Source organism: Gopherus flavomarginatus, chromosome 5 (genome assembly GCF_025201925.1).
Source record: "Gopherus flavomarginatus isolate rGopFla2 chromosome 5, rGopFla2.mat.asm, whole genome shotgun sequence".
NCBI classification, from domain to species: domain Eukaryota; kingdom Metazoa; phylum Chordata; order Testudines; family Testudinidae; genus Gopherus; species Gopherus flavomarginatus.
In genome coordinates, this window is record NC_066621.1 from 110884621 (window position 1) to 110898958 (window position 14338).

Here is a 14338-nt window from a genome sequence, read left to right on the forward strand (position 1 = left end):
GAGGTGGCAAAGTTCACAGACGATAGTAAACTGCTCAAGATGGTTGAAACCAAAGCAGACTGTGAAGAACTTCAAAAAGATCTCACAAAACTAAATGATTAGGCAACAAAATGGCAAATGAAATTTCATGTGGATAAATGTAAAGTAATGCACATTGGGAAAAATAACCCCAACTATACATACAATATGATGGGGGCTAATTTAGCCACAACTACTCAGGAAAGAGATCTTGGAGTCATCGTAGATAGTTCTCTGAAGACGTCATCGTGGATAGTTCTCTGAAGACGTCCACACAGTGTGTAGTGGCAGTCAGAAAAGCAAACAGGATGTTAGGAATCATTAAAAAGGCGATAGAGACGGAGAATATCTTATTGCCCTTATATAAATCCATGGTACGCCCACATCTTTAATACTGTGTACAGATGTGGTCTCCTCATCACAAACAAGATATACTGAAATTAGAAAAGGTCAGAGAAGGGCAACTAAAATGATTAGGCGTTTGGAAGGGGTCCCATATGAGGAGAGATTGAAGAGGCTAGGACTTTTCAGCTTGGAAAAGAGGAGACTAAGGGGGGGTATGATAGAGGTGTATATAAAATCATGAATGATATGGAGAAAGTGAATAAGGAAAAGTTATGTACTTGTTCCCATAATATAGGAACTAGAGGCCACCAAATGAAATTAATGGGCAGCAGCTTTAAAACAAAAAACTTCTTCACACAACGCGCAGTCAACTTGTGGAACTCCTTGCCTGAGGAGGTTGTGAAGGCTAGGACTATAACAGGGTTTAAAAGAGAACTGGATAAATTCATGGTGGTGAAGTCCATTAATGGCTATTAGCCACGATGGATAAGGAATGGTGTCCCTACCCTCTGTTTGTCAGGAGAGAGATCACTTGGTCGTTACCTGTCAGGTTCACTCCCTCTGGGGCGCCAGGCATTGGCCACTGTCGGTAGACAGGATACTGGGCTGGATGGACCTTTGATCTGACTCAGTACGGCAATTCTTATGTTCTTAAACATATATAAGAATTGTCCAAAGGCTAAAAGATTGATAGAGTTTTTTTTTTTTCGGGTGCCAACGAGTTGCGGATGACCATATTTTTAAACCAGGCTGCTACAGGAGGATATTCATGCATGTCTGACTCCTACCACTCAACAAAATGTATAAAACTTCTGTAAGTGATGTTGAAGTTAAAATTATAGTAAGCAGATGGGCAGATCTCTCTTTTGGGCATATGTTTCAGGAAAACATTTACATTCCAATACTTGTTTAAAATGTATTGTTTGTAATTGACTTAAATTCCCCTTTCTTCAATCATGATTAAAACATAATAGCATTATTATTAAATGTTTCTATAAATGTGGCTGAAGATTTGTGCCCTTTTTTGAAAAGAAATATTAAATGGACCCTGTTGGGATTTAACGTGGGGAAACTGAGTCCAGCCAATTTAGGCTTAATGAATTTCTGCCTTTATTTATACAATTTCAGACAGAATTGTCACTTGTACTGTCTGAACATATATTTATATGGGTATGGGTCCCAATTTACCACATTTCAGGGCACCTGGAAGTTCTCCTATACTCTGTCACCTCCTCTGATCTCTCTCTGTTCCTTCAGTTTCTGGTCTGCTGTTTCTCCAATTTGGGCCTTGTTGACTTCAGTATATTTATGCATTTCCTCATTACATATTTGTTAACCTTTCTCCAATCAATTTCAAGCACATTAAGCAAGTGTTTTAGGTCATACATGCACAAGCTTCAATTTACACAACTTTTGCTGTTTAATTTCCATGTCATCATGTTTCAGTGTCATCCTTGCCCTGGATTTTCCAATGAAAAGGAGGCTTCTTGTCATTATAGGTTTGTATATTTTTACCTCAGAACTTCCAGCACAACGTGATACCTTTGTCCTGTCAATAATAACATAATTTTAAGCAAATCTGTATGAGAGGACGAGAACTGGCAAAACCACACTCATGCTAGTAAGACCTTGACTTACGTGTTACCTTATCTAAATTCATTCACTATTCATAATTATAAATATAACTCTTAATCTTACCATTTATCTATTCCATATTATAAGTCACAAACAGTATATGTGTGTCATTGTACTCCTACCCATGAATCTACTTGGTGGGGGGGACCTTTTAATATCACCACCAGTTTTTTGTCTTCTGCAAACGTATTTGGGGGACTTTTGTCTCTCAAAGTCCAAACCTTACATTTGTGAATATGTGAAAAATTGATTTGCTTTTCTCTACTCCTTCAACTTCCCCTCCCCCTTTCATCTGTGTGTGAGAGAGAGTAAGAGTGAGAGAGAGGAAAAATTAATGGAGCTGAACCCCCCAAAGGTGAAGAACCTCAGGAGGAGCAGAGGTACATTGATGAGCAAGAGGAAGATGCAAGCCTGGGAGGTGCATACATTGATAGGCTGGGAGACAGATAGATATGATGCCGGGGACAGCACAGAAATCATTAAAATTTTGGGATTTGGAGAGAAGTAGGAAGATCCACATCATCAGGCAGCCAGGGAGAGCTCTTGCAGCAGGGGCCAAAATCACCTTTCTCTACAAATTGAGAGAGCTGGCCACACTGGTTTGCCACACACGCATTCAGGGTGGCCAGGGGGAGTTCAGAAATGAAAAAATTGTCCTGTACTTTTTGGTGTATTAAAAATTTGGTTTTGGGGCCAGTCGTGATTTTGTGGTTTAATTCATGATTTTAGAACTTTTGGGGGTTGGCAAAACTGAGGACTTTTCTTGCAGTAGCTCCTCCTGGCTACCAAGGGCTGGCTGTGTACCGCTGAACAGAAAAACGAGGAGCAGGAAAACTTTCCTGTGTACTGAATGCCCCTCTCTTCCACCTCCCACCTGGGAAAAAAATTTTTTTTACCCAGGCACCATGCAGTAGAGGATAACTTGCTTGATGAATGCAATGGGAGGGCAGGGACTAGCTGGAATAGACAGGAACAGACTAAAAACACGTGGTAAGAGGGCAGGAGGCATGTGCATGTCGATAGGAGCGGGGAAGGGACAGGAGTAGTGTTTATGTGGATAGGAGCTTGGAAGGTGGAGGGGGTGAGGCAGGAGTCTGTCAGGGGAAATAGGGCAGATGAAGGCAGGGAGTATCCATGAAGGGGAAGTGCAGAAGTGTGTCTAACTCCTAGAAAACATTCTCCTCCAGAACTTTGAATTTAATCCAGGGTCTTGGAGTCTCAGTAGTCCTCTGCTGTCTTCCAAATAGCTGTGAAACGCACTGGCAAAATGTCTTTTCCCTTTATGGTTTCTATTCTGCATAGAGGTTAACTGCTATCAGTTACTCAGTTAACTCAAGTAGTTTGTGTGAATTGTGCTCTGGCTCTCACGGTTCCAACTCTTCTAATGAGCTGTCTGGTGGTCATAATGGTTCCACATGTTATTCCTGTGAGGTGGTTTTTTTTTTTTTCCCAATAGACTTTTTTAAAAAATTAGGAAATTGCCTTTAAAATACCTTAAGAGAATATTACAGTTACAAAGTCAAGTGCTCAAAAACAAAGACATTTCAGTATTGGGGTACACACTGGTATGCCTGCAGCTTTTAATCTTATTGGCAGTTGGTCAGCTTTCATGTGAGTGCAGCATGGTCTTTCTCCTGCAGGAGCTTCAGGATCAGGAAGTACCCACACTGCCAAGTCCTCTCAAAGCCAAACATCCCAAGTCCCTTATGCCTGAACTATAAGTGAAGCATATACTTAGAGGGATCTCTGGGGAAAGGAGTTGATGAGGGTGACAACTACCCCTGAGAAAAAAACACTTTTTTAAAATCCTTCTTAGCTTTTTCTCTTGCCCTGTCCCATTGCCAACAGGCCTCTGGAGTGGCTGTGCACAGAATATGGCACTTGTGTGCTGGCACGGCTTTGCGTCAGTTTCCTCACCTGTCCTGCTCAAATTGCTGTCATGATGGTAAGATGCACCAGCACTGCTTCATTTCTTCTCCTTGCCTCCTCAGGAAAACACCAAGAGAAGAACTTAACACATTTATCCATCCTCACTGTAGTGTGTGACTGCTTCTCCACCATTAAAGAATTTTATCCCTCACAACACTCATGTGAGGTAGGGAGGGTATTGTTCTTGTGTACATTGGTCTAATCCAGTCTCATCAGAAGGAGAAGCCCTGCAGTAGGCAAAGGGGTAATAACTTACAAATACTCAGCTTTGGGGGGAAGCAGTTACTTTTAATAATCTGTTATTTGCAATCCAGTTTTGAAGGTAGACATTTCTATTTGTCGTTTTTTTTTTCCCATTGGTGAGGAGGATGCTGCAGTGTTTTATCTGTGCAACAGATATGTTTCACACCAAGGAAAATATCCTCCTGTAAACATGAGATTGAAGAAACTGTGTGAAATTTCAGAAGAAATAACTTCTAAAGAAATTCTGTCTTTAAATATCCTAATAGGTCCTTGTGTCTTGCAAGATGCTGATTTAGTAAGGAGTTTTTTCCTAATATAAAATCTTGGATTATATGCTGTACTCTAAATATTAATTCAGGTGATAATCTTTTGGACATATCAGCAGAACTGTAATTATGGTCAGTAGTTTGAATAACATTTTATTAAAAAGTTGCTTAACATTTAAAAGCTTGCTTTTGTAGTTTTTAGATGGCCTCCAACTCACTACTCTTGTACTATTTTCTAAGTGTTGACTGTTGATTGCATCTTTTTGTTGACACATACTTGACTCTGATCTTCATTCAGGTTGACATTTTTGTATGTATATACCTTGTAAATGATATGTAATTTATTTCTGGTGTCTAGTTTAGTTTAATTTCCACATTTAGGTGCTGATTATACAAGTGAAATGTAAAAAATAAGTGGATCTGTAGCTGCAAACAGTCCAGTAGTACTACATTTTTTGACAGATAAAATGTTTCATATCAGGATTATTTTTCCTCAGTTGTTTAGTAGCTGAAACATGAATTCCATTATAGAAAGCTCCTGCACATGCTAATATTAAAAGACTTGGACATGAATTCAGCTATTTTCTCTTTAGTTTTCACCCAATGCAAACCTTTTTTAAGACAAAATCACAAGCCTAATGGCAAAACTTTTAATAATAAGCCCCAATGAATGGGTCCTAGATGCCAAGCTGATGCTACACTGTACTTTTATTTTACATTTGTTGTGGGATATTTTGTGTGTGTGTGTGTGTGTGTGTGTGTAAGTAAAATAACTAGTGTGCAGAATGCAGTATCCTTAATATAAAACATACTGAAGCAACTTGGTTCTCAAAAGATGCAGAAATATCCTTACCTCTTTTGTTGTCAATGTGAATCTTTTACATCTGTTTTTGTGTGTACAGAATCATAACTCACTTCTGTAGATTTGTTGTGAAAGTAGCATCATTATAATTTCACTTTGTATGGTGTTAACATGTTAATTAGTTTAAATACAGAAGAAAAAGTGTCATTGCGACTCTAGATAAATAGTCTTTTATATTCCTGAGGCTGCATATTTGTTGCTTGTGTGTGTGTGTGTGGTTTTTGTTTTTGTTATCATCCTGTTTGCTTTCTGGTGCAGATATGACCAATCATTTCCATTATGTCACTGCTTTTTTTACTTAAAGCACACTATTTTAAATATATTTTTACTTAAGTTTTGCCATTAAGGAAAACTCACATACTGTAGTTGTGATCTTAATTGGGGGTTTGTATTGTGAATGTTTGTTTTATTACACTGCTTAATAACGATATTTTTGGAGTAACTTTGGTATGTTTTGTTGTAGCAGAAAAAGAAAACTAAGGCATTCAATCCTCCAACCCGTAGAAACTGGGAAAGTAATTACTTTGGGATGCCCCTACAGGATCTGGTTACACCTGAGAAGCCCATACCACTGTTTGTTGAAAAATGTGTGGAATTTATTGAAGATACAGGTAGGATAGAAGTATGGTTGGAAGAAAGATATTTTTACCCTTTTCTTCAGTGAGGAATGTATGTCTTTTTTCTTTAGTTGCGAAATTGATTTTATAATTTTACTTTGACGTACAAGTAAATATTTGTACAATTTTAAGATTTTATTTTACTGTAAGGTAAAAATATGCTTCAGGAAGATTGAATATGTTTAGACCATATGCTTAAAATGATTGGTTTTATGGGTATTTACACACACAATTTTTAAATATAGCCACTGCAGCTCTTTAAATAAGCGGCTAGCTTAATTTTTAATGTAAGTAGAATTATTTAGAACTTTAACACAATGACACCATGATTGTCACTAATATATTTTGCATAATCATATATAAAAAAACCTCAATCCACATTTTTCAAGTGGTGAAAACAATTTCTTGATTTAATGTGAGTGCAATTTGTTCAATAAAATCCTTTCTACCAACTTAAATTTTCTTTTTAAATTGACAAAATAATGCTTTTTAGTGGTTCTCTTATGATAATTAACACTTTTAATGTAGAAATTACTGTTCATGCAGTACATTGAAAGAAAAATAATTTGATTGTGTAGTCCAGTTTAACTCTTCTGAGGATTCTCTAATAGTGAAAAATATTTGAAAACAGCATATGCATGCACACTGTCTAATACAGCGTAACACATATTCTTAATCTGTTTTGTATTTTTGTTACGCCAGTGAAAGTATCCTACTAAGATGTTACTGTTCATGTTGGCCAGCATTCTTACCCTCTGTAGCATCCCAATGATCTCAATGGTTGTAGGGAGACAAAGTATATCTATTGCTAGTAAAATATAACTGGATATTTTTATCAGTAATACAAATGCTGTTTGGTATGTGCTATTGTAATGTTTCCAAGAGAGCTCCTACAGGTGATATGACTAATAGTCATTGCCATGGGGAAGTTCGAACTGTCGTATGTGGCACTGATATGATGTCCATACAGTAGATGAACTGATCAGGCATTGACCTTTTGTAGGATCAGAGAATTAAGAAAATGAATTGTCTGTCTCTAACACTTTTCTTTCATGACTTCCCTGCCTGAAGGCAGGAGCTGGTGTTTGACCCTCCCCCACACCCCCAAAAAAAGAGAGAGAGAGAAGGAACTGTATACAGTAATCTACTTGATAATGGCTTGCAAATGTTACCAGAGTATGGCAGATGAATATGTTCATTGGTGGTGAATCCGTTGCCCAAATCAAAAATGTTCTCTTAAAAATGGGAATAAAATGTTCTAAGTTAAAATAACTTTTATCAACACACATTTTGGAAGAATAAATTAACTTTTAGAAAGTCTACAGATAGATAATATGCAATATTATCTAAATAAACTCTTGCATATTCATAGGTCTTTTAGCTGTCAAATGATAAATTAGACATTTAATTTTGTGAGAGCACTTTCAATTATCTGAGAAAAGTTAATTTTGAATCCTATATTAACCTTGGAATTTTACAGGTGACTGCTTGTTGAACGCCACAGGGTGTCCATGGAGACACAGAGCATCACCAATCACTTGGTATTTCTTGCAGCTGACCTTATCTGTCTTGTGCTCTCTTTCTGCATTTTTCAGAGATACTACTGTTGTATCTTTCAAAGACTTGATTACAAAATTAGCTTTGTCAAATCCTTTTAAGACCTGCATCAAATGCTCAGCAGTCAGTTCATCAGAAGTGTACAGTTTATCTCCAACCATCATTGGTATGATGGCCATGGCATCGCTGATGTATGCTGTGAATTTTTTTTCTTGTTTTTAGCTCATGGATTCTTTCAGCTTGAGCTCCTAGTTGATGCCCTAATTAAGTTTTGTCTGACATAATCACCCAACAGGACTATGTGCATAAGAACAGTTCCCATTGAAACATCTTTGTCTTGCCAAGGACAGGGCTCTGTGGCACAATTTCTGGACTGATAGCTACTGTGATTCTTATTCTTCTTTCCTTACCAGACTTCAAATGTGGTGGTCTTGGCCATGTCAGCAAATGTTTTGATGCCAGTTTTCTTGACTGAGCTGAAGAAGCTAGCTGTCCCATCAGAATCAAGTGTACTGCTCACCAATCTCTCCATTTGTTCTTCACCAACATCTGCTATTGTCAGTAAAGTCTCTTGTGTATCTGATGTCACATGCAGTCTGGTAGATATGCTGATATTCACCTCTAGATGTGATTCAGGATCAATGGGTTTGTCAGATTATTAATGACATGGTTTGTAGGAGCTGTAACATGCTTTACATCCCACTTCAGTTCAGAGGTGAGGTCTTGTTTGTGAACTTTGTCTTCACTACTTTTTGTTGGGCCACTTCTTTCTCTATTACAAATAGCTTTTGCATATTCATACTATAAAGCTTTGTATTGTCATGCATAACACTAATATTGACCTGTGTATAAGTGACACAGAATTAAAAAGCTAATCTCTAGAGTACTTCAAAAGCTAGTAGTGCATGCACAGGCTATTACAAATTAAAACCTTCTTCTAAGGCTATGTCTACACTACTACGGTAAGTCGACCTATACTGTGCAACTCCAGCTACGTGAATAACATAACTGGAATCAATGTACCTTAGGTTGAGTTACTGCGGAGTCTACATCACAGGGGGTTGACTGGAGAAAATCTCTCGTCGACTTCCCTTACCCTTCTCGTTGGGGGTAGAGTACAGGGGTCAACTGGAGACTGATCTTCAGTCAATTTGGTGGGTCTTTACTAGACCTGCTAAATCAATGGCCGGTGGATCGATCTCAGAGTGTTGATCCCTGCCATAGCGTAGACCTGCCCTAAGAAGACTAGCGGCTGCATTTATGAACAAAAGCTTGCAAATGGAGAAGCATTATGTTAGGAATTCACATACATAATATCTACTCACTGTGCTGTGCAAGCCATGAGAACACATACTCCTGGTGCATAACCTTTAGTTTGAGACTGATATGGGCAGCAGTGTTCAGCTGAAAATAGAGAAAACTGTTATCACTTGTGAAATACTTCAACAATTAAGAATATGCAATGTGAAAATATTTCACGTTAGTATGTTGCAAAAGGTTATTTGCTATTTTTGACACATGCTAAAGAGTTTAATCATTTCGGGAGGGCAGGGAGGGAAACCCTTGACCATTCAAAATCACTAAAATCTCTTAATACTTTGTCATTTGGTAGCTTTGACCTATAAATACCACATTAAGGTGTTGAGATTAATGTAATCTCTAATAACTATAGTCAGTAGTCATGTTGCAATGTTTTTGGAACTGTGCAAAAAAAAAAAAAGGGACATTTTTTTAATTTTGGGTACCATAGTTTTACCTCGTCTACAGACTTATGGCACCACTTGGCAGCTCAACATCAGATCTCATCTAAACATACTAAAATAAACTTTCAAATCCTATATGAAGTGGGTGTGTGTATGGTGGGTATATTAAACTCCAAAAATATGGTCCTTTTTGGAGAATTGCCACACTTCTACTGAGGTAAGGAAGGGACTTGGCATGTTACGGTCCTGCAGTTTTCTCTACATAGGCTAAAAATTCAAGGACATCCCACTCTCTCAAAGTTCTGGACAGTGGGCATGTTAGCTTAACTGAAGCTGCATTTAGCAGAAAAGTGTAGTCTAGTGTACTATCTCTAAGGTGGAAACAGATGTAAATTGTATGTATAGTTCTCAACATATTTATCTCTCACACTTACTAGGCAGTGTGCTAAAATTATGCTCTCCTTATTAACCTTCCTTTGTCCTTCCCTTATCTGTGTTTATCTGAGAATCTCATCAGATCTAATTTATCCTGGGCTAAAACTGTTGTATTATAAGAAACGGTAGCTGTCAAAGTGGAGGAGAAAATTCTTAACATCTTCATTGGAGAACTGCAAATTCATAGTTTCTGTATTAGAGTTCACTGTTACACATGTTCACGTTGACTTCTTGTTATAATTACAGTATTCTTAGATGTGAAAATTTTTAAACTAGTGGCCTCTCCAGGAAAAGGACCTCTTCTTTACTGCCAGTGGTTGACAGGTCTGATTCTCTCCTCAAATCGGCACGTAGGCTGAAAATTGACTGGAAGGATTAGTAGACCTTTCTACTTAAAGGAAGCTTTTACGTAAAAATGGATTTCTTTTCGTAACATTTACAGTTGCCAAAAGTTGAGGGTACTATTGCAGGAAAACTTGGATTAAGTGAGTTTTGCATTTAGCTCTGAATTCTGCTAATGCTGGTCATTCTTATTTCATCTGGCAGTCAGTTCCATTGTCTTTGGCTCCCATGAAAGTTCTGTTTCTTGCAGTCATAAATTTGCCATATTGATCAACAGTTTCATTGTTCCAGTGTAGCTGTCATGGGAGGTTATCATGGACAGAGAAGCATTCTGTCTCGTAGGACTCTGAAAATCTTGACAATAGCCTTGAACTAGTCTGTGTCGCTGGGGAGTCAGTGCAAAAACTGGCAAGTTGAGGTAATGTATTCCTGGCAATCTGTGTTTCTGAGCAGGCAGGGTGCTCTGTTCTGAATCAGTGGGAGCTTTCTCAGGTATGGGACTTCATTCCTAATACAGAATTACAAGAATTGGTTAGGTTTTCCCCCATATAAATTCTGCAATACAATTTTATATTGTCAATACAAAAGTAGGTGGAATATTGAACAATTTAGGAAAAGCATATTAAACTTGATATAACACAATAAAAACAAGTACTATTTGGATTATACTCCTTTGTTTATTCAGTTAAAAATCTTTATTTTAAATTTTATTTGAGGCTGATCCAGAATTTTCAATGTACTGCTCCAAATGTGCCACGAAGCAGATGATTTTGCTTCATAGTACCTTGCGCATTGCTTAAGAGTCCTGCGTGCCAACCCCAACTGAGAGACTTCCTGCCCCAGATATATCAGGATGCACCAGTCTTCCAGTGTGGATCATGACACTATTGTATATTCTTTGTATGACAGCAATGCCTAGCAGCCCTAACTGGCATTGTCACACTAGATGTAATCTCTGGACCAAGAAACTTATTGTTTATATAGACAAGACAAAGAGTGGGAGAAAAGTATGATTACCCCATTTTACAGATTGGGAACTGAGGTGCACAGAGATTGACATGTTGAAGGTCACAGGAAATCTGTAGTGGATGTGGAAAATTAACCCAGAATTTTCTGAGTAATAGTCCAGTGCTTTTAATCTCAAGGCTGTATCATTTGTCTCGTTGAGGAAGGAAAAGTTTGTCTGATTCAGCTGGTGTTATACAATTGTTGGGTTTGATAGCTGTAACAGTTTTTGGAGTTATGGGCATAGTTACCTATATGGCAGTCTCAGTGGTCCCATGCTGCACGGCTTTCATGTTGCAGTTATGTAATTGAACTAGAATAATATAAATACATTCAACTGAAGGCTAAGATACTAAAATCCATTTGGCCATATGTGAATTTAATTGGCATTAGTAGGAAAACTGCCTTTCTTTCATTTTCAGAGGTGTGGAAGCATACCCATGACCTCTTCCTCCCCTCAACTGTTCGGCATACCACTAACAGATATTTGTCAGCTGTTATATGTTGTTCTTGTTTAATTCTGTTTTCCTCCTTAGTCTCTTTAGGTTCAGACTTCCAAGTACAGAACATATTTAATATCAGTGTTGAGGAGTCCTAGTTTTTCACTGAGCTTTTGAAATGACTGAAGAGAGATTGAAAATAGCCAGGGTGGATTTGATTTAAATCACTAGTCAGGAAGACTCGATTTAATCATGGATATTGACATAAAAGTGCATTCTTGTTGATTGTTATAACCTTAATACATATTCTTCACAACTCAGAGATAGATGTAGGTTTCATTTTTAGAAGGTACACACTATACATTTTTAAAGTGATTTATTTTGAAAACTTTTCAGTTTAATTTTACAGCAATCATTCATTTTCTGATATCGGTTATTTCATTTTCCAAAGGTAATTGAAGCAGATATTTATGAAGTCATTGGGAGGTGAACTATCTCCAATTCAACAGGTTAATAATTAATATTTGGAGGATTTTCTTGTCATGCTGTATTAGGAGGAGAACATCACCAGACAGACATTTAAATTTTTTTATTTAACTAAAACAACAATATTAAGTATTCTGGATTTTTTTCCTTCAACAGCAAACATATAATATTTTAACAAAACAAGCATATGAATTTTTGAATTTAGTTAAACATTGAAGTTTTTTAAAATCAGATTTGTTTTTCTTGTTTTAACTAAAATAATTAAATGAAATATTTAAAAAATAAACAAATTAAATCGACTGTCAGCCAGGTCAACATGAGAAACTTAAAATATTGGCTTCTGCAGCTAACTCAGTCGTCTTCACCTTCATTTTCCTATTTGTTCATAATCTGGAAAAGGAAAAACAAACTTTCCTGCTTTTTCAGGTCCTAAACTATTTCTCCATTTGGAATGAATTAGTCCAAAGGAAGAAAATATTTTTTCTACACCAGCGGAAGAAGCTACTGCTGTTAAAAATGAGATTATCACTTCAACAGTCTCTGAATCCAAATGCTTAAGTGACTTCCACCAGTTCGCTGGCATGACTTTCTTTAAAACGTCATCAGCAAACGTGTTTCTTGAATGGTTCACCCTTAGCTCTGAAGTTTATTATAGTTGGCATTATGGAGGGATGATTGCTGGATGTCCATGTCATAGCCAACTCCTCTTCTTCAGCAGCTAAGGTTTGACCGTGGTACGGAGTATTGAGAATATTTGCAAGAAAATGAGCTGGAGATAGTGCTTGTCCCATTTATTTTTTAATGCTTGTAATTTTAACTCTGTCATTGCATAATTCTCTTTTTAAGATCTCACTCAGTTCCTTGCAAATTTCAACAGCATCAACAATAAAACAGCTATTTGCCTGCATTTTGTTCAAGGCTACAGAAATGGGTTTCTCAGGATACTCACCACGTGTTCAACATTTCTCTTAAGCCCAATATTGAGAACTTTGGCTGTGACAGTGCAATCTATTTTTTCATCATTTTGTTCACAAACTCTCATCAGATTAGGCCAGTTCTTGATGTAGTGCGCAAAACAGTCTACTACTAAATTCCATTGCAAATCTTGTGGGAACGTTAGCTTGGTTTTTTCAGAGCAGCTGCTGCAAAGTGGTTGTTATGAAAGTATTTTGCAATTTCAACAACATTAGCCTTTATTTCTGGAACACTGAAGTCTTTTGGCTAGGAGGTACATCAAATGAGCACTGCAACTGTATGTTACTAGCTTGGGACTCTCTTCTAAAGAATTTATTCTCATCTTGGATACATTTGCAGCATTGTCTGTGACCAAGCTGCGTACTAGACATTTGAATTTTTTTCACAGTTATAGCTTTAATAGCTGCTACTTGTAAGTATTCTGCTGTGTGTTGTGCATTTCCTGATGTATCAATTGTTTCTGTGATGAAAACATTCCCTTCTTCTGTTGTCACACAAGCAAATACGACAGGATCATTGTGGATATTGCTCCCCCCATCAAGATTCAGGTTAGCAATTTTACCTTCTAGACCTTTTGCACATAGCTCAGTTTCTCTTTCATACAATTCATCCAGCAATTTGCCTGCAACATCTGCTCTGTTGCATGGACTGTATCCTGGTCTTAATGACTGAACCATGTTAATGAAGCGTGGGTTCTCAATCATATGGAAAGGAGAGTTTGTTGCATAAACAAACCGGACAATTTTTTAATCAATTACCTCTTCTGTAATCTGCTAGTTCTTATCACAAATTTATCTATGGTTGTTTCTGGATGATGGAGGTTTTTTTCCCTTTTGCTACAGGTGATATACTATGGCTTTGTGACATACATGATGTGACTGAAACACTATCATTGGCAGATAACTCTGAAACTATAGAAGATGATGGTGATCTTGAAGGTGAATAGTCTTCAGAATCCTGTATGTTGAGGATGGATTCTCCTAAAGAAAATAAGTCAATGCAGTTACTTAATTATTATTACCATACTGCTCATTTAGTATTACTCACTGGATTCACTGAAACTCAAGTACTACGTTAAAGGTGAAATTATAAAAGGAAGATCAGCTATTTATTTTTTATCACAACTGCATCTAAAATGATAGTATCATAGAGAAACAACTATATTTTTTTGTTCAAACATGAGAATTCAGGAGTAATCCAGAAGGAAGTCAGGCAGTCCTTAAGAAAGAAGTATGAAATAAAAAAGTTTACCAACCTGAAGATCCTGCATGTTCAGACGTGTTCCTTTCATCATCTTCAACACAGCTTCCTCCTGAGACAAAACACTTCTCGTGATGTTGTTTCATTCAGACCTTCCATTTCTTTGTTGCACTGTTTGCATTTTCCACGCATGCCTGTCTTACCCACAGATAGAGGAACTTCATTAAAATATTCCCAAACTGGGTCTCTTTTATGGCCTGCTGCCATTATAGGTTTTACT

At 37.2% G+C, this 14338-nt stretch overlaps 1 protein-coding gene across 4 annotated transcripts in view; it reads left to right on the plus strand.

Moving 5' to 3' along the window:
• ARHGAP5 (Rho GTPase activating protein 5) overlaps positions 1-14338 on the plus strand; it is an 85027-nt gene that overhangs the window by 21114 nt on the left and 49575 nt on the right. For 3 of the 4 annotated variants that reach the window (XM_050953851.1, XM_050953850.1, XM_050953852.1), the window contains one exon: positions 5762-5909. In XM_050953851.1, the coding sequence (XP_050809808.1) occupies positions 5762-5909 (148 nt within the window). The remainder of the gene's footprint in view (positions 1-5761; positions 5910-14338) is intronic. The other variant, XM_050953853.1, reaches the window with a different exon arrangement.